General features: G+C 40.9%; 1 protein-coding gene across 3 annotated transcripts in view; it reads right to left on the bottom strand.

The window, feature by feature from the left end:
- LOC117496687 (uncharacterized protein KIAA0355-like) overlaps window positions 1-19,435 on the bottom strand; it is a 56,589-nt gene that overhangs the window by 4,096 nt on the left and 33,058 nt on the right. For all 3 annotated transcript variants that reach the window (XM_034148413.1, XM_034148415.1, XM_034148414.1), the window contains exons 5-11: window positions 19,015-19,110; window positions 18,321-18,482; window positions 14,072-14,230; window positions 7,581-7,678; window positions 6,503-6,628; window positions 5,105-6,150; window positions 405-570 (exon numbers count right to left, since the gene is read on the bottom strand). In XM_034148413.1, the coding sequence (XP_034004304.1) occupies window positions 405-570; window positions 5,105-6,150; window positions 6,503-6,628; window positions 7,581-7,678; window positions 14,072-14,230; window positions 18,321-18,482; window positions 19,015-19,110 (1,853 nt within the window). The remainder of the gene's footprint in view (window positions 1-404; window positions 571-5,104; window positions 6,151-6,502; window positions 6,629-7,580; window positions 7,679-14,071; window positions 14,231-18,320; window positions 18,483-19,014; window positions 19,111-19,435) is intronic.

The following is a 19,435-nucleotide window of genomic DNA, read 5'->3' on the forward strand; positions in this document are numbered from 1 at the left end:
AAATGCAATATCATTTCAATTCAAGGCTTTTATTGTCATGTGTACATCGTCATAGCTACAGTGTAGTTATGACGATGAACATCTGAGGTCACAGGCTCCTCCAACAGTGCAATAGTTAAGATAGTTCAAGTAACACAAATACAATAGAACAGAAAATAAGAGTGATTGGAATATGATATATTAGATAAATAATGTGTAAGTTGCAGACAGGTGAATGTTATGGATGTTGTTTCAAAGTTCAGGTGTTTAGCAGCTTATGGCCGGTGGGATGAAACTGTCCCCGAGTCTGGTGGTCTTATATTTTATATTTGATGATATACATAAGTGTCATTTGTTAGAGCAATGGAAATGCAAACGTCAAACTCTTTTCCTGTACAGCAGCGTGTGATGGATGAGAAACCCACCCCTCGCTGTAGTACTCTGGGTGGGACCAGGTCCTGTGCTGCTCTTCAGCCATTGGCCAGTTGCTGCGTGTGTTGCTAGGGCGACGGATGTGCTGCACCTGCCGTTTCTGCTGCATGGCCTGACTGACGCCGGCCACGTAACGAGCAAACTCCGGGTCTGAACCCACTGAGAGGGGGAGAGAGGAGAGGAGAAGAGAGAGGAGAGGGGAGAGGAGAGAGAGAGAGAGGAGAGAGAGAGAGAGAGGGAGAGAGGAGAGAGGAGAGGAGAGAGGAGAAAGGAGAGAGGAGAGAGGAGAGGAGAGAGAGAGAGGGAGGGAGAAAGGAGAGAGGAGAGAAGAGAGAGAGGAGAGAGAGGAGAGAGGAGAGAGGGAGAGAGGGAGAGAGGAATGAGGAGAGAGAGGGAGGGAGGGGAGAGGAGAGAGAGGAGAGAGAGAGAGGGAGAGGGAGGAGAGAGGAGAGGAGAGAGGGAGAGAGGAATGAGGAGAGAGAGGAGGAGGGAGAGGAGAGAGAGAGAGAGAGGAGAGAGGAGGAGAGAGGAGAGGAGAGAGAGGAGAGGAGAGGGAGGAGAGAGGAGAGAGAGAGAGGAGAGAGAGAGAAAAAAAAAAACACACGGTGAGTTTCTGACACAGCTCTTCTCATTGGCTCCTGAAGCTCTATCTCTCAGCCAGACTGTCGAATGAGCAGAAACATCACAAAGGCTGTGAGTCAGCTCTGCACAATGGGTTGGAGTGCGATCCAAAGAGTCTGCTGCTCTGTACACACAGCTTCTGACACCGGAGGACATCAGCAGAAAGCGTCACAGTGCAGAGAAAACAGCTGCTCTCACTCTGAGCTATATTCATTATCTTACTCAGATCAGGGTCAGAGGTTTGAAATGTGCTGGGTGGTCAGAAGATGGGATATAAATACATTTCATTACCACACTGAAAGGCTGAGGCACAGCGATGAAGCTATTCTGGGCTCCGACCCGAGCAGAATTAATGTCAAATCAATGTGGAGCTCTAAGAATAAACCAAATACTTCCACGACAGATGGTTGAAGTTCGTGGAGTTGTTTATTTATTATCTGCTTTTTTTTTGTACAAGGATATGATATAAATGTTATTAGTTTAATCTATCTTTGTTTTGTTTTCTGTGTCTTTAGTGTGTAGAGAGAAGGAACATCTGTTCGGTGCTGGATGATTTACATTATAACATCTAATGTTTATTATTAAGATGATAAGAATATTTCCTTTTGTCAATAACACATTTATCTTCAGCACTGGTATGTCAGCCTCCCTCCTAAATCTGGAACCTTTAGGTAATAGACTAAAGTACTAACCCTAATAGACTAAAGTACTAACCCTAATAGACTAAAGTACTAACCCTAACCCTAATAGACTAAAGTACTAACCCTAACCCTAATAGACTTAAGTACTAACCCTAACCCTAATAGACTAAAGTACTAACCCTAATAGACTAAAGTACTAACCCTAATAGACTAAAGTACTAACCCTAATAGACTAAAGTACTAACCCTAACAGACTTAAGTACTAACCCTAACCCTAATAGACTTAAGTACTAACCCTAACCCTAATAGACTAAAGTACTAACCCTAATAGACTAAAGTACTAACCCTAATAGACTTAAGTACTAACCCTAACCCTAATAGACTAAAGTACTAACCCTAATAGACTAAAGTACTAACCCTAACAGACTTAAGTACTAACCCTAATAGACTAAAGTACTAACCCTAATAGACTTAAGTACTAACCCTAACCCTAATAGACTAAAGTACTAACCCTAATAGACTAAAGTACTAACCCTAATAGACTTAAGTACTAACCCTAATAGACTTAAGTACTAACCCTAATAGACTTAAGTACTAACCCTAACCCTAATAGACTAAAGTACTAACCCTAATAGACTAAAGTACTAACCCTAATAGACTTAAGTACTAACCCTAACCCTAACCCTAATAGACTAAAGTACTAACCCTAACCCTAATAGACTAAAGTACTAACCCTAACAGACTTAAGTACTAACCCTAATAGACTAAAGTACTAACCCTAATAGACTTAAGTACTAACCCTAACCCTAATAGACTAAAGTACTAACCCTAATAGACTAAAGTACTAACCCTAATAGACTAAAATACTAACCCTAATAGACTAAAGTACTAACCCTAATAGACTAAAGTACTAACCCTAATAGACTAAAGTACTAACCCTAATAGACTAAAGTACTAACCCTAATAGACTAAAGTACTAACCCTAATAGACTAAAATACTAACCCTAATAGACTAAAGTACTAACCCTAATAGACTAAAGTACTAACCCTAATAGACTAAAGTACTAACCCTAATAGACTAAAGTACTAACCCTAATAGACTAAAGTACTAACCCTAATAGACTAAAGTACTAACCCTAATAGACTAAAGTACTAACCCTAATAGACTTAAGTACTAACCCTAATAGACTTAAGTACTAACCCTAATAGACTTAAGTACTAACCCTAATAGACTAAAGTACTAACCCTAACAGACTAAAGTACTAACCCTAATAGACTAAAATACTAACCCTAATAGACTAAAGTACTAACCCTAATAGACTAAAGTACTAACCCTAATAGACTTAAGTACTAACCCTAATAGACTAAAGTACTAACCCTAATAGACTTAAGTACTAACCCTAATAGACTTAAGTACTAACCCTAATAGACTTAAGTACTAACCCTAATAGACTAAAGTACTAACCCTAATAGACTAAAATACTAACCCTAATAGACTAAAGTACTAACCCTAATAGACTAAAGTACTAACCCTAATAGACTAAAGTACTAACCCTAATAGACTAAAGTACTAACCCTAATAGACTAAAGTACTAACCCTAACCCTAACCCTAATAGACTAAAGTACTAACCCTAATAGACTAAAGTACTAACCCTAATAGACTTAAGTACTAACCCTAATAGACTAAAGTACTAACCCTAATAGACTAAAGTACTAACCCTAATAGACTAAGGACTAAAGTACTAACCCTAATAGACTAAAGTACTAACCCTAATAGACTAAAGTACTAACCCTAATAGACTAAAGTACTAACCCTAATAGACTAAAGTACTAACCCTAATAGACTAAAGTACTAACCCTAATAGACTAAAGTACTAACCCTAACCCTAATAGACTAAAGTACTAACCCTAATAGACTAAAGTACTAACCCTAACGGCCCACTTCCACTACAGCGCGGAGCGCGGTTTAAGCGTGCCGTGCACGGCCCGTTTTTGGTTGCGTTACCACTTGGCGTAGTTCCGGCTAGCGGGTACTATTTCACAGTTTTTCTGGCCCCATAAAATCGAGGTTCTTAGCGGGCCAACAACCGGGCTGAGTCGGGCTGAGTATGCTAAACTAGAGAGAGAGAGAGAATCGCTGGCAAGGGGGCTACAACTACAACAAGATGGACATATTTGACCGTGATTTAATTGTAATACACGTTTCAAAATGATGCCGAAGTAACAACATACTGATACCGGTTAGTAAAAACCATGAATTAATGCTTTGTCAAGTCTGCAGACAGACGGCAGGCGAAAAACCTTTTAAAATGCGTGTTTTCTGAATGGAGATTGGCTAAGCTAACGCAGTATATGCTCCGACCGTCCACACTCACAACAACGGCCTATACAGACATAAATAAAGCAGCGAATGTATTCACCATGACACAGGCAGTCTGTGGTGTGTACTTGTTTAACTTTTGTCTAGTTTCTGAACAGATGTGAGGAGCTGTGAGCTCTGAGTGCTAACGGCTGATGTTGGTTTTGTGTTTCGCATTGAAGATGACGTCACGGCTCCACCTACACTGCGTTACTATAGTTACTGCCCCAGTTCCTAAACTGTAATGGAAACGCAGCATAAAGTGAGCCAGTCCTACCAAGGCCTAACTATACCGTACTAAGCCGAGCGAGGCCCTGCAGTGGAAATGCGCCATAATAGACTAAAGTACTAACCCTAACCCAAAAAGACATGCACACATTATTATTCGTCATGATTTTAACCTACATTTTGTATCGTTTACTTCTTATTTTGAGGGTTCCTAAATCATAATAAACACCTGTTAATTCCTTGATAATCACATGGAAAGTACCCCATGTGGGAATACATTATTGACTAATTTATTGTCATGCTATGAACTATTTATCGTGTCAAATCTGTGTGTTTTCTTCCTGTGTGTTCCTGCCTGTGAACATGACATAAGCTGCTCATTACATCTTCTCCATGATGGTATGTTTGTGTTTTTATCATGTTCTGTTGCTTTTACCTCTTAGAATGTTTAAGTAATTGTACGGTGTCCTTGGGTGTCATGAAAGGCGCCTTAAATAAAATGTATTATTATTATTTCAGATCTGCGAAGCTATTTCCGTAGACTCCTTTAAAAGCAAGACTCTTCGCATCTGTCTTCCTTGTCAACTAGCTTCCATCACCTAGTTTCCGTTCATCATTACCATCCCTTCAGTCACATGCTTTTATCACATGGCAATACTTCTGTGGATGTATAATGTTTTTATAATTGTTATGCTATGACGTTTGTATTTGTTTGTACAGCCCATTGAGGCATTTCTTGTGATTTGGGGCTATATAATACATTTTGATTTGATTTGATTATTATAACCAATTGCCCCTTGCTGGATGAATAAAGTTGATTAATTGATTGAATAGATTTGTCACCTGCTGGGTCGAAGGGCAGCGTGTCCCCCAGGACCCCGAACACCCCCTCGCTCTGGTCCCTGTTGGGCCAGGTGTTGTTTCGGGGCCCCTGAGGCTTCTGGCCCAGCATCTCTGACATCACGCTGTCCATGTAGGTGCTGACCAGGCCCAGGCTGTACAGGTCTGAGCTCAGGTCAGGCAGAGCGGGGGACCCCCACTGCCCGATGGGACCCAGGGGGGAGAGGCCTCCTGGAGGGCCCTGCTGAGGGGGAGGGGGCTGCTGATTGGAGGAGCCGCCGAGCCACTTACTGGGAGCTCTCTGCTGGGGGGGGAGGACCTGGGGAGGGGTCTGCTGCTGAGGGGGGGGAGGCTGCTGCTGCTGACTGATGGGCTGCAGGAGGTGCTGGTAGTACTGCATGGCCTGGGGGGAGGGCTGGGGAGGAGGGGGTTGTTGTTGTTGTTGTTGTTGGGGAGGAGGAGGCTGCTGTTGTTGTTGTTGTTGTTGCTGCTGCTGCTGCTGCTTCTGTGGAAGTTGGGGTTGAGTGGGGGGCTGCAGGTTGCTATGGGAGACAGATTGAGATGTGGGCGGGGCTCCGCTGGGGGGCTTCAGCTCGGCGGGGTTAGCAGACGCCACAGAGTTCCTCCTCTTCACCAGGGGGGACGCCTGCTGGGACTTCCCCATGTTGAACCCTGACAGGAAGTCGATGACGTCCTGCATCTCCTGGTCGGTGGGCAGGTTCATGCCCTGGTCCTCGAGGCCGTTGGGCAGCTGCGAGGGGTCGGGGGGGCCGGGCAGGCTGCTCAGCTGCAGGATCCCCAGGCCCTTTGACTTGTCCTCAGAGCTGCTGCTCAGCATGCTGCGGGACGGGGTGCTGGGGATGGAGTAGCTGCCCCCGCTGTTGGAGCTGGATGAGACCTTCTTGGTGAACTTGGAGGTCAGCTTGGAGATCGATTTGGGTAAACCGCTGGAGGTCTTGGAGCAGGGGCCGGGGGGCAGGTCCACCTGGACGTTGAAGTCAGGGGTCTCACGCTGCAGCTGGAGCTGGATGGTGGGCAGCGACTGCTCTCTGATGGAGGGAGGAGAGAGAAGAGGTTAATAGGGTTTATTGATGAATGTATTCAATCAGAATTAGATAGATAGACATATACAAGGTACACATATATGTTAACATGGCTTTCCAATTCTATACACATGGCTTACACAGATCAATTCATAGACTGCTTCCTTTTAGATTTGGAAATCACGCTAAAATAAAAATACTTTTTCAAGTTAAAAGATTTTGGTTGTTTGGTGTCCCCCCAAGAAACAACACAGCCTATTTTATTTAACCAAAATCAGATTCAACAAATACTTTACACATCACTTGTACAGAAATGTGTATTTAATGGTTGTTTATCATAATTTAAAGTTTCACTCACTTCCTCTCCTTCCACCTGTTGATGTCAAACACCGCGGTGTACAGAACGTCCACCAGACCCAGAGTCTTCTCCGGATCCAAGCTCCGCTGCAGCAGAGACATCGTGGCCGGGTCCTCCTTCAGACACCTGAACACACACACACACACACACACACACACACACACACACACACACACGATGAGACAAGAAATACAAATACAAACAATGTCTTGCATACAAATGATATGAAGACTCCACATTTGACATTCATAAACAAGAAAGATACAAACTGACGGGCTACAGATTCAGCTCCCAACAGACTTTAGTGGATTCATCATGGACGCCTGACAGCTCATAAAAACATCTTTCTACACTTGAATGCTTTTTTTAAACTTCTCACATTTGTGTGACGACAAATTATGAGAATGAGGATTACCAAAGAAATGCTATCCCTTGTTCAACCTAATCTTTCGTCTACAAATGTGCACAGAATGAAATGACTTGCAAAAAAAAGATATGAGGAAAAACTGTCTCAGGGAGTCAAGGTTAAGAATAAAGTTTTGAAGCATCAAACTATTTGGTACGGTCCTAGTTTTGAACGTGAGATCCTCACAGTGCCGGCTCTCTTACCTCCCATCTCTGTCGATATGCATATGATTTAAATATGTAAACTGTCTCTACACTTTGCTCGCTTAAACTCTGCTGTGTGTGCAAAACCACATGATCAAATATTGCATGCAACTGTACCTGGGAAACAATGTAAATGTGGTTCATGTGTCATATTTGTCATCAGAAACTGCACCTGTTTCGGATTTGTAAGCATACCTGTCTGTACCTATGTATGTATGTATGTATGTATGTATGTATGTATGTATGTATGTATGTATGTATGCATGCATGTATGTATGTATGTATGTATGCATGTATGTATGTATGTATGTATGCATGTCTGTACCTATGTATGTATGTATGTATGTGTATGTGAGCAATAACGTGTAGATTTGAGTGGACTGTAAACTGAGGCGGGTGTGATTTTTATGCACATCTCCATGTATGTTATATATGTTTGTGGAATAAATAAGTGATGTGATGAACTCACCATGTGGAGGGGACCTGGACGATCACCTTGGAGCCCTCCAGAGTGATCTGAGGAGCGTAGGCCTCCTTGTTCTCAATCTGCGCCGTATCAACCACCACCTGTTGAGACACACACACACACACATGCATCAGATACAAGATGTATTCACAGCAATCTAGCTCCTTATTCAGCATCAGTGTTGCCACAATACTGGAGTTTCTGACTTCAAAGCAACACCATGAAAGATATCGATATGCAACACAACGGGAAGATATTGCCCCAACATTGAGGGCAGAAAATGTAAGGTTTTTTTTATAATAAGGTAAATACTTCAAGGCTATAAATACTTCCGCAATGATATTGCCTCTCCTGGCTGGTAGAGAACAACACTGTAGTAAACATTCACAATGAGGGGCTGTGACTCAGGAGGAAGTCAACATGTCAATGTCTTGTGCAGATACTTAACTCCAAACATGGTTGAGTAAACATGAATGGAAAGTGTGTGTGACTGTTTATCACTCCTGAAGAGCAGAGGGCACCATGTATGGTAGTGTGTGAATGTGTGAATGAAGGCTTGTGCAGTAAAGTGCTTTGAGTCGTCACAAAGACTAGAGAAGCGCTTCATATTTGCAGCCTATTAAACAACTGTTTAACAATATTGTTCTGTAAGTATGACCAAAAGTGTCTGTGATGCAAAACATGCTAGTAAAAACTAAATGAATTTGTAATTGTATGTATGTTCAAGTAACAAATGAAGTTATTATAAGCTATATGCAGACATGCTCTACAAAATAAACTATTATTGTAACCTTAAATTACTTTGCAAACATCAGCAAAACTGTGTTGAAGAAAAAGCAGCAGGTACTGTTGTATTAATAATGTGGAAAATGATAAAATGAATAAGGTTTAAGACTTTCAGGATCAATATTTATGAAGAAATGTGGGCTATAAACTGTTAATATACTCCTGTGCTTACTGCAATACATTCACAAAAGTTAAATGGAGTGCTGTCTCTGTTGATCAATTTAAACACCTAAAAATGGTGGGATTAATTTCTTCCATTGTAATAAAAACCCAACACAGTCTTAAAACCAAACCCTCTGGTTTCACCCTTAATAGTATGTGAAACAAGCAAAGTTTACCAGTCATGGCTACACGGAAAAACATGACCTGAAGTCAAAAGTGTTTCATTGCCGTCTGGCATTCATTTCCCACCAAGCGGAGGGAGGCGGTTCAAGGTGAGGAAACCAAGCGCTCTCAGTCAGCTAGGGACAACACATACAAAGCCTTCCTGCCGGCTGCTACTCATTTATTTGAGAAGTTCTTTGAAAGTGGCCTTGGCTCCTCGAGGTCCCTCAGCTGGGTCACAGAGAGGGAGGGAAAGTGGGAGGAGACTATTTCCTGTATTGCAGGAAGTGGCCTTATTGTTATTAAAAAAAGCAGGTGTATCCTCAGAAACCCCGGGCAGAGAAAGCAGAGCATTCGAGTTAACAGTCCGTCAGCCTTTAGAGAGACACGTTGACATCAGGGCTGGAGAGAGGAGGAAATGAAGCCAAACAGACGAGGTCAAGTAATTCTCAGAAAGCCGTGACTCGTAGGAAAGAGGGAGTTGCTGCTGGGGAATTTTTTTTCCAGCAGACAGCAAAAGATAAATGTTGATTCTAACTGTGAGGAAAATAAAGAACTTTGAGGAGAAACAGTGTGTGTGGGGAGGTAAGAGCAGTGTGTGATAATGAGTGTTTTCTGCTTTTTTCTGCTAATATCATATTAAACTTAATATATTTGTTGATGTCTTTAAACGTATTGCATCACTAGTCAAAACCCCAAACTAGGGTGGACATTTTTTTTATTTTTCTACTATGTTCTGACATTTTATAGTGTTTCTCAAAATGGGGTCCCAGTACTCCAAGAGGTAGAAGTACTTCCAAGTACTTTGGAGTACTGCAGAGGATACTTGTGTGGTTAACTGAACAAATATCAGTCATGCATTCTTCGTGAAAATAATATCACTATGTTAGTTTCTTCATTTATATTTTAAATGCAATCGCTAACCACCATAAAATGGCCGCTGCCGCATAAAAACACATCCATGTTTTTTTAAGTGAGAGCAGGAAAGGGGTCTTGATCTTAAATACAAGACAAAGAAAAACAATGGTTTTGTGGCTTAAACTTAGAAGCAATAAAAGTTTAAGAAACACAGTTTGAGTTCAAATAACTTAATTGAGAGTGAATAGTTAAGTGCTTTGATTTGTGGCAAACACTAGAACATTAGTATGAGTATAGGACGTGCAGAGATATTCTACAGAAACAGAGAGAATGTCTGACATTTTGTAGACCTAACGATTAATCAAGAAATAAAATAATAGTTAGCTGCAGCCCTAATAGAGTGGAGCAGGGACGACGTATTTGTGTAGGCCGACCCGGAAGTAAGCTGCATGGGTTCCCTCGACAAAAAAGCAACGGGATTTCTCCATAGGATTTTGGAAAATAGCTCGAAATGAGGTCTGTGGAAAACTAACCTGTTTGATAAATGCACGTTTTGTTTAGGGATGCCAGAAACTGACCATGATCAAATTCGAAAATCGGACAGCCCTGGCGAATATTAATAGATTACTCGCCGCCGCCCCCCCCCCCCCCGCGGGAGAGAAAAAAATGTATTTTCACAGAGCTTGTATTTTACTTCTTTTGCACTTGTCAGTTCGAAGTAGTTCCATGAGGAACTCTTCTTTGTTCATCTTTAGTTGTGTTGTTCTCACTGTTCTGTATATCGCCAATAAATCAATCGCACGTGTGACGGAGAAGGGGGGGGGGGGGGGGGGGGGGGGGTCGGTGTGTAGCAGGCAGCAGCAGTCTGCACTCAGCGGCTTCCTCCATGTTTACAGAAAAAACAAACTGGTGGTGTGACCAATGGCCATTTACAATTATTAATACTATTACTATTATTAGCATTAGTCTATATTTTGGTTGAAACTAAGCCACGAAAAAAAAGAAAAACATAAATAATAAAAAAATATATAAATAAAATCGAATTTTAAAAATAATCTTCGATTATGGAGACTGTAACGAATATTCGAAAAATCGAATAATCGCTGGCATCCCTAGTTTTGTTCAGCCGAATAATCTCCACATGTCTAACCTACTTTTATAATTTTCTAATCATAAATCTAATCACCAGAAGCAAAATGCTAACGTTATGCTATAAACGAACTACAGCCGAGTACAGCAGCACGACTTCAACGTCACGCCAACTTAAGATCGTTATTCAAAAATACAGATTCTAAATTGTACAAGTTGAAGCGTTTCTTTGAACAGTTTGCAGGAGGCAGGTACTTGCTTTCAAGCAGAACAGGGCAAACAAACTCAGCGGGAGTGTTTACGTGTTCGGTGTAATGACGTACAACGTCCTTGACAACTTCTGTAGTCCTATTCAGCCACTTGTTAACAACCATCGTTTTTCAGACACGTCAACTCTTCAGAAATCACCAGTGGGGTCACTGCTGATGGGTTTAATGTCGTAGAACAAAACGTGATCCGTCTCTTACATTTGTGTCAACCACAGACCTTATTTCCAGATATTTTTCAAAAACATGTTCAAAAACCCGTTGACTCTGAGTCGAGGGAACCGGAAGTGGTTACATGCCAACTCACTTCCGGGTTTTAGGACTCGTTCCTGCACCACTCTATGTTGCACGATGCTGTGTGATCTATTCTGGGTCGAGTGTCCAAAGGACCAGATAAGAAGCAGCGAACACTCGTCCATCGGTTGCTTTACAGCTCGAGAACATCGGGAACACTCCCTCAGACCACACAGAGGATATAAACATCGGAGCATAAACACACCGGTGTTAATGTCCTGTCGCTGACCCCCCCATCCCCGTTACTCTCCTTTTCAACAGGAGAGGGAGTTGTGTTTTCAAACCAGCGCAGGCGAGCCTCTCCTTCACCCAGATGCTGCAGGAATGTCTCTTCTCCTTTGTGTCTCTCTGGTGTTTGTTTACACCACAAAGCAAGCAGACAGATCTCATCTCCATTACAAATCTGACAAACAATGGCACGCAAGATGAAAAACCCACGGACGCACAAAGGGAGGGGATTCAGAGACTGAAGCAGGAGTGTGAGTGAAGAACAACAGGCCTCTTCACGTCACACTGCCACCTTCTTTCTGGTATTGCTACACCGTGGTGATGGATGTCACCAAGAGGAAACCCTGAATGAGGGTCCACTTGATAACCTCCGACACAAATGTTTATCCAAGTATACCTTCAACAAACACAAACCTACTCTTAGTAAAGACAGAAAAACTAGATTTGACTAGTGGTTGTGTTTAATGATGTCACCGTTATGCTCACTATATGTAAAGGAATTTATTTTTGTCCTGGTAAAGATTTTAAAGAAGCTTCTGGATACAGAGAAAACAAAGATTTGATATCAACAAGTTGCAATACATGTACAGGGTATATGCAGGAATCCTGAAGTCAAATGTAAAACCTTTTAAGACCTTTTTTAAGACCCTTTCCATACATTTTAAGACCTCATCGCCACTTGGAGTTTTAACCGGTTACATTGGTGACACACTTTACCTCACATTGACTATACACAGTATTGATTGTCCTTCCTCCTTATCTTCCAACCATTTGGATGCAAACTTGCATTTCCCCATAACGATGTTGTTTAACAACCGGCGTAAACGGACCTTCGCGCTATCAAGCAGTGAGCGTGCAATGTCCTGTTCAGGCCCCCCCCCGCCCACTCGATCGGTATCGGCCGATACTGATTCCGCCGATCGCCCCCAAAATTGGCGATCGGAGCATCCCTAATAACAACCGAGTTAAACCAAACTTAAAGGGGACCTATCGTGCAAAATGCACTTTTGTACGTCTTTTATACATGAATATGTGTCCCCGGTGTTCCAGGGAACTCACCAAGTGTCAGAAAACACAACCCTCTCTATTTTCCTCCATACCCAAATCTCTAAAAAAGGGGCTGCAACGGATCTGATAAAAACTGATCCAGATTTGAACACTGTCCTGACGTCAGGACGGTGGCGCTACGGCTATTGGGCCAACTCCACCAATCAGGAGGAGACAGCCACGGCCATTGCCGTTCGAAAGCGCTGGAGACGCTGTAGTACATATGCCAGGCCTGTAGGTGGTGCTGTTCTCACTGAATCAGCCCTTGCAAAAACAGAGCTATGAATTGTCAAATTGAGCAAAATGAGGCATGGCTAAAATGCATGATCTGTTTGGTATTTTGAAAAAGAAAAAGTATAAATATGCCTTATATAGGTATGGTCCTACACTATATTATTCAAATATAGCATGATAGGTCCACTTTAACTTTCCCAAAATATGAACTGTAATTCAAAAGCATAAACACCCATTTATATTCAGATAGTACAAAGGTGTTGTTCAAGTTAAAAATAAATATACTTCTACAAGAAAAGAAACCACAAAATTCAACAAAATTTGAAATGTATGTTAATTATTTTGTATTTTGATGCTTTGGCAACATTGTTTCGTTTAACTTTCATGCCAATAAAGCCCCTTTGAATTGAATTGAACTGAACTCCCAGGTGTGTCCATTTCTCTGGACACATGTATCGGCCTGAACTCAGATATGAATGCTAGTGAGAACTGTGGAAATAAAGTCAAACGTTTTATAAAGAAAATGAGGGGCTACAGTCCGCATGCGTTTGGTACCATTTCAAAATGTTTATTTCTTATTTGTATATGTGTATTTGAGTTGTAAACAATTAAAACAACTGAGTTAAACCAAACTAAACCTGCCCAAAATGTCATTCAAAAGCATAAAGGTTTCTTTATATTCAGCTAGGTGTTGCTCAAGTCAAATTAAATATGTTTCTACTGAGGCTTCTGTTGACTCATTACCCTGAACTCACATATAGCGGACTGAAAATAGTATTCCTCATAGTTGTGTATGATTGATTGATTGATATTCCAGCATGATGCGTGTGGCTGCGAGCCCGTGCAGCCAACATGTCGATGTATCCTTGGGCAAGATACTTAACCCTGAGTTGCTCCCGATGGCCAACAGTGTGTGAATGTTAGGTCCTAGAGTAAGGTACACTGCTCTGTATGAATGGGTGAACGACATGTAGTATGTAAAGCGCTTTGAGGGGTCTTAAAGACTGGATAAAGCGCTATATAAGTACAGTCCATTTACCATTTACACACATATTGTATTTATCCTTTGAGGTCTATCTATATTATTGTGATTATATAAATGAGGATTATTATTACTATTCAATTGTTGTCAAATTGTGGATGTGCTGTGTGGCTGTCTGTGTGTGGGGGGGGGGGGGGTGTGTGCTGTGCATTGTTCTGAATGTTGTGTTAAATGTGTGAAACTCAATAAAGAGTATTTATAAAAAATACATATATATATTTCTACAAGAACCGACATCACATTAAATCCCAGGTGTGTCGATCTCTGACAGATTTCCAGTAATAGTCACAGATGCTTCTTTTCTCTGGATCATGTCTTGTACTCACCAGCCCGGCCTGGGCGAACAGCAGCTGCACGGCCGTCTTGCAGGCTCCTCTCCAGCTGGAGGGGCACACCTGGTTCAGGACCTCCGTGACGGGGGAGTCGTCCCGGGGCGTCACTCCGTTCTGACCCAGCGCCTCCTTGATGAGCTGCAGCATGGTGTGCTGAGGAGACAAAACACAGGACGCCATCAACCGAAGATTCAAAGGTTTTATTGTCATATGCACAAAGCTACAGTGTAGGGCTGTGCAATTCATCGTATTTTAATCTTGATTTTGGCTTGCAACGATTGCGAAAACAACGTAATGTAAATAAAACGATTATTTTTGCTGCATTCCCTTTCGCAATGATGCTCTCAATTTGTCTTGCGTTATACATCCTGCCCGCGCGTGCGCTGCCCCCCCTCCCTAAAAGCCCTCTCGGCAGGTTGTGTTATGACTTGCAGTCTGTTTAATAAATCCATACAAACACGTTACAAGGGAAGCTTTAGTTGCCTGTATTCTCCGGTCTCTAGCGTACAGTCAACTTTCACTAACAGGCTATATGCAGGAATCCTGAAGTCAAATGTAATTCCTTTTAAGACCTTTTTTAAGACCTTTTTTAAGACCTTTTTTAAGACCCTTTCCATACATTTTAAGACCTCATCGCCACTTTGAGTTTCAACCGGTTACATTGGCGACACACTTTACCTCACATTTACTATATACAGTATTGATTGTCCTTCCTCCTTATCTTCCAACCATTTGGACGCAAACTTGCATTTCCCCATAACGATGTTGTTTAACAACCGGCGTAAACGGACCTTCGCGCGCTATCAAGCAGTGAGCGTGCGATGTCCTGTTCAGATGACGTCAAATCCAACGGGATGCCATAAATAAACTACACAGAATCACACTACACACCTACGCAATGATTACATTCAGGCAGACTGTAGAATACAACCTCTTTGGACAATTTATATACTTATTGAAACAAGCTACAAAACGTAATACCTTGGAAAATGCCGTTTAATACTTTTTAATAGCCTTCATTTTCGTTAAATTGCTTTATCAACTTTTAATACTTTTTAAGACCCCGCGGACACCCTGGCCGTTTCTCAATCGCGAGGATGCTGGCTTGGTAGCACAGCCGAGCCGAGCATCTTGCTTCAGAAGCAAGGCAAGAATACTTCCTGGCATTCGGAAAACAAAGAGTGGAACAGGCTAGCAAGTGTGCAGGTGTGCGTCATATGAGAGGCCCCGCCTTACATCTTCCGCCACAGATTTGGGGAAATTGGTCCATGCGCAAAGCATTGTGGGGATTTTAAGGACGCGAAGTCTACCCATGTGCAGCCTCGAAATTTCCCCCAAACCAAGGACGCGGCCTCGGTGGAATTCCAAGTATGCTGGAGATTGGAACAGTCCTTCGGCGGCACTCGATGACGTAGCATCCTTGAAATATTGGCTTGGAAGCCAATATCCTCGCGATTGAGAAACGGCCCCTGACTAACCTCGTCAAGCCGGAGCCTCTTAGCTACTTCCGGTTTCCGGGTAAGAGGTTACCAAAATAAGAGTACTGCGTGTAGCAGATTAAACATTACAGGTTGACATTAGTTATCATATTTATATATGTTTAGTAGGTTGTGGAAGTGCGCTCCAAAATATTTGTTGCTCTTTATTGATATTTATTATTTTGATATTATTTATTTAAATGTAGATAGAAATGTATTGTTTATTTTTTTATTGGTTTTTCAGTTGAATTACACGTAAAGTTCAGGGTATTCAACTGTTGAAAACATACTGTTCAAATTATTATTTTTAAAGTTCAATAAATGGATGTTTTCAAAGTCAATGAATAATCGTATTTAATATCAATTATTGACCAAAACAATCGTGATTATGATTTTTGCCATAATCGAGCAGCCCTACTACAGTGTAGAAATGGCAATGAAATTATTCTGACCTGAGCTCCTTCAACAATGCAACATATATAACGAAATACAACCATCACTGCAGACTCTATGCATTACGTTAATGCACATATCTGTTTTTTTATTATAACTGCAAATATTTTATTCCATTCTATCACATTGTAAATACTGCCTTATCTTATTTTACTACACTTTTAATGTTATTATAGTATTCTTATAATATCTGTGTTTTTTTATTCTTGTTTTACTTTTATGTATGAACCACGACATCGAGTCAAAGTCCTCGTACGCGTCAACCTACCTGGAGATAAACCTGTTTCTGATTCACTGTCTGCTGACGTTACACGAAAGATGGAACCACCATTTTTTGATTTCTGTTCTTCTTGCACTATTTCTTATTGTTTTACCGTTTATGTCTTATATATATATATATATATATATATATATATATATATATATATTGATGTTGCATTGTTGAAGGAGCCTGGGATTTAAGATTTCCATAACTACACTGTAGCCACTGTGCATAGAACAATAAAACATATTCATCTTAAAAAAAACAAGCTTTTTATTAGTTTACGCCAGGAGAGGGCGCACTGAGAGTTAATTTCATGCATCAGTGTCACGTGGGATTGAGACAGCCACGCCCTTTAAGGGACTAGCTCATAAAACTATTAATTTATGACTGATTATGACCCACCCATGGTCACAGAGAAATGAAGAATTGACAATTTTCTCACAAGTCGCACATTTTCAGAACATTATGACCATAAAAAGTAAAATCAGGTCAGAAATTACTTTTTCTTCCAAGAACTGCCTTTGTCTCAGTAACACACTCTTCCGTAATCTAGCAACACCGATATATTTTCTCTTTGTTGGTGACGCTAACAGTCTAGCTTTAACGTTAGCAAAACTGTTTACAAGTGTTAAGCTAACATTTACAAATGTCCTAGTTAAGTAATGCTCAAAGTGGCTGCTTAAATATCTAAAGTGAGCAAAAGGAAATACATTACACATTCATTAAATTCATAAAAAACACATTATAGCATGCCATGAAGTGTTTACCATTTGGTAGCACTGGCAATCACATCTTTGCTGAGAAAATGTTTGACTATGACAAAAAACGGTGTATTGAATTAAACATGTTTAAGGCGAGACACTACAGGTGAATAGAGTAATTTGTTTAACTTAAATATATCAGCAAGACATGTCTCCAGTTAATTACTTACATTAAGACAATTGTTTTTCGTATTACAAGTTTTCTGAAATAGCATGTTTAAATATGCAAATGATCCATTATCTAATTAAATATGCACACATTTTTAGACATTTCAGGAACACAAACCTGAACATTGGATACAGTCAGGTTCTTGTTTCAATTTGTAGTCATATGTAAATTATAGTGTCCGTCCAAAAAATAAACCATTACTTATAGTGAAAACCACCCTTGAATGATGGGATAGTAGACTAAAAGCTTTAGGAATCCAAACTATAACATATAATAAGTACCCTGTATCAAGATTGATGCAAAACAAGTGACATTTTTAGAGAGATTTAGCAAAAAAAAACACTTCTGGGGTCATTTGGGTGCATTTTCCATATCTCTGGCCCCCCTGGCTCGATTTTGATGATTGACATCTCTTTGTAACCGTTAGAGCCAATAGAATCGAGGGGAAGTTCCTAAAATCCATCTAAACATTACCCATTGGTGAATGAGTGATGCGCAGCCAGAATGCCCCGGAACCGGAAACTGTCATACACTCTCGTAGCTATCGTTAGCAGCCATTATGAAAACTCAGTTATTGACATAAATATGAAGATGGATTATCAGTAATCATTTCAAAGGGACACAGACACATTGGATTAACCTATGGATTAACCTTCAGCAGCGTTTTAATGCCATTGAACACAATTTTTGATCAGAACAACAGCAACGGTAAGACTTAATTTCCGATTTTGGCTCAGTGATGATACTAATACCTGTAGAATCTGTGGAATCTCACGATGCTAATCGATATCTTGTTTGTGCAGATACGATAAGTAATAAGGGTATTTTAACGTGAGTTCTGTGCTAAGTGTGTTAGCATATTTTCGCTCAGGGCTCATTTAGACGCTTCTTGTGAGACTGTTTTGTTTCGGTAAAAATGGTTCGTATCGTCAGTTAGCTGAGTTTCTTCCCGTTAATCGGGTATGACACATTAATCGTTTTTTAAATGTTAAGAAGCCCTGAGACACAGTTTCGTGAAAAAAAACCCCAGGCTTAACAGGTTAAGACAACTTCAACTTTTTAAGAGAATGAGGTTGGTAGAATTAGTATGAAGTTTTGAGTGGAGTCGAGTCCGTACCGTTTTCAGTTTGAGGTTTTCAGCCGCGGACTCGTTGAAGGACACTCCTTTGAGGAAGTGAGAGCCGATCTGCACGGGGATGGTGGGCAGCTCGCACTGGATTGGCTGAGAGGTGGTCTGCATCCGGCCCGCCTGCTGAGCCTCCGCCTCACTGCAGCAGCTCTGCACACACACAGCATGTAAACATACACACACCAGTGCAAAACATACACAAAAAAACATTGACACAAGGAGCCACTAAAGAATAATTGTTTAACATTGAAATGAAGAAAAAAGTGGAAAAGGAAAAACTGAATTAGATGATGAATAGGTCAAAATTCAAGAATTAATAAATCGTACATTGTCCACTATAACATCATTGTCAATTATCCTGCCGTAGTAATCATTCTATCAATCTTTAAGGCGGTAGACAGGTAAAAACCGGTCATTTTGAGTTTGAGCTGCTTTGCTTACATTTCAGAGGAGAGGAGAGAAAACATTTAAAATTCAAATTGAGGTGTTTATTTTCTAACTTACTAATTGGGACTATAGATGTCTGCTAAATTCTCCAAAGGTTAGCATCCGATAACACATTATTAGCATATTTTAACAGTTCAGAAAACAAAAACAATTGTCTTAATGAACTGGTTATATATATACACGTAACGTCCTAACCCTATTCACCTGCAATATATTCCCTTGGAAGTGCACTCACCTGTAAGGCCGCCTCCACAGCTTTGGGGTTCAGATGGAAGCCGGCCTTCAGAGCGTACTCGCTGTGACCCAGACTCTCTAGAGCTGCTTTATAGGCCTGGAGAGGAAAACATAATATCATTAAAGACACCGTCTACTTCCACCCTCTTTACTAAATCTAAATGCATTTACTTTTGAGGAAATATAAATAAAAAGTTGTTTTACAAGATCATCAAAATGCACTTTTTGATGTCTTTTATACATAAAGATGTGTCCCCGGTGTGTCGGGGAACTCACGCAGCGTCAGAAAATAAAACCCTCTCTTTTCCTCCGTACCCAAATCTCTAAAAACGGGGGTACAACGGAACTGATCCAGATGCGAGTCTGATATGACGTCATATCGGAAATGCAGACCCACAGCACTATCAGAAAGTTGCTATCAG

Source organism: Trematomus bernacchii, unplaced genomic scaffold (genome assembly GCF_902827165.1).
Source record: "Trematomus bernacchii unplaced genomic scaffold, fTreBer1.1, whole genome shotgun sequence".
Lineage (NCBI taxonomy): Eukaryota > Metazoa > Chordata > Actinopteri > Perciformes > Nototheniidae > Trematomus > Trematomus bernacchii.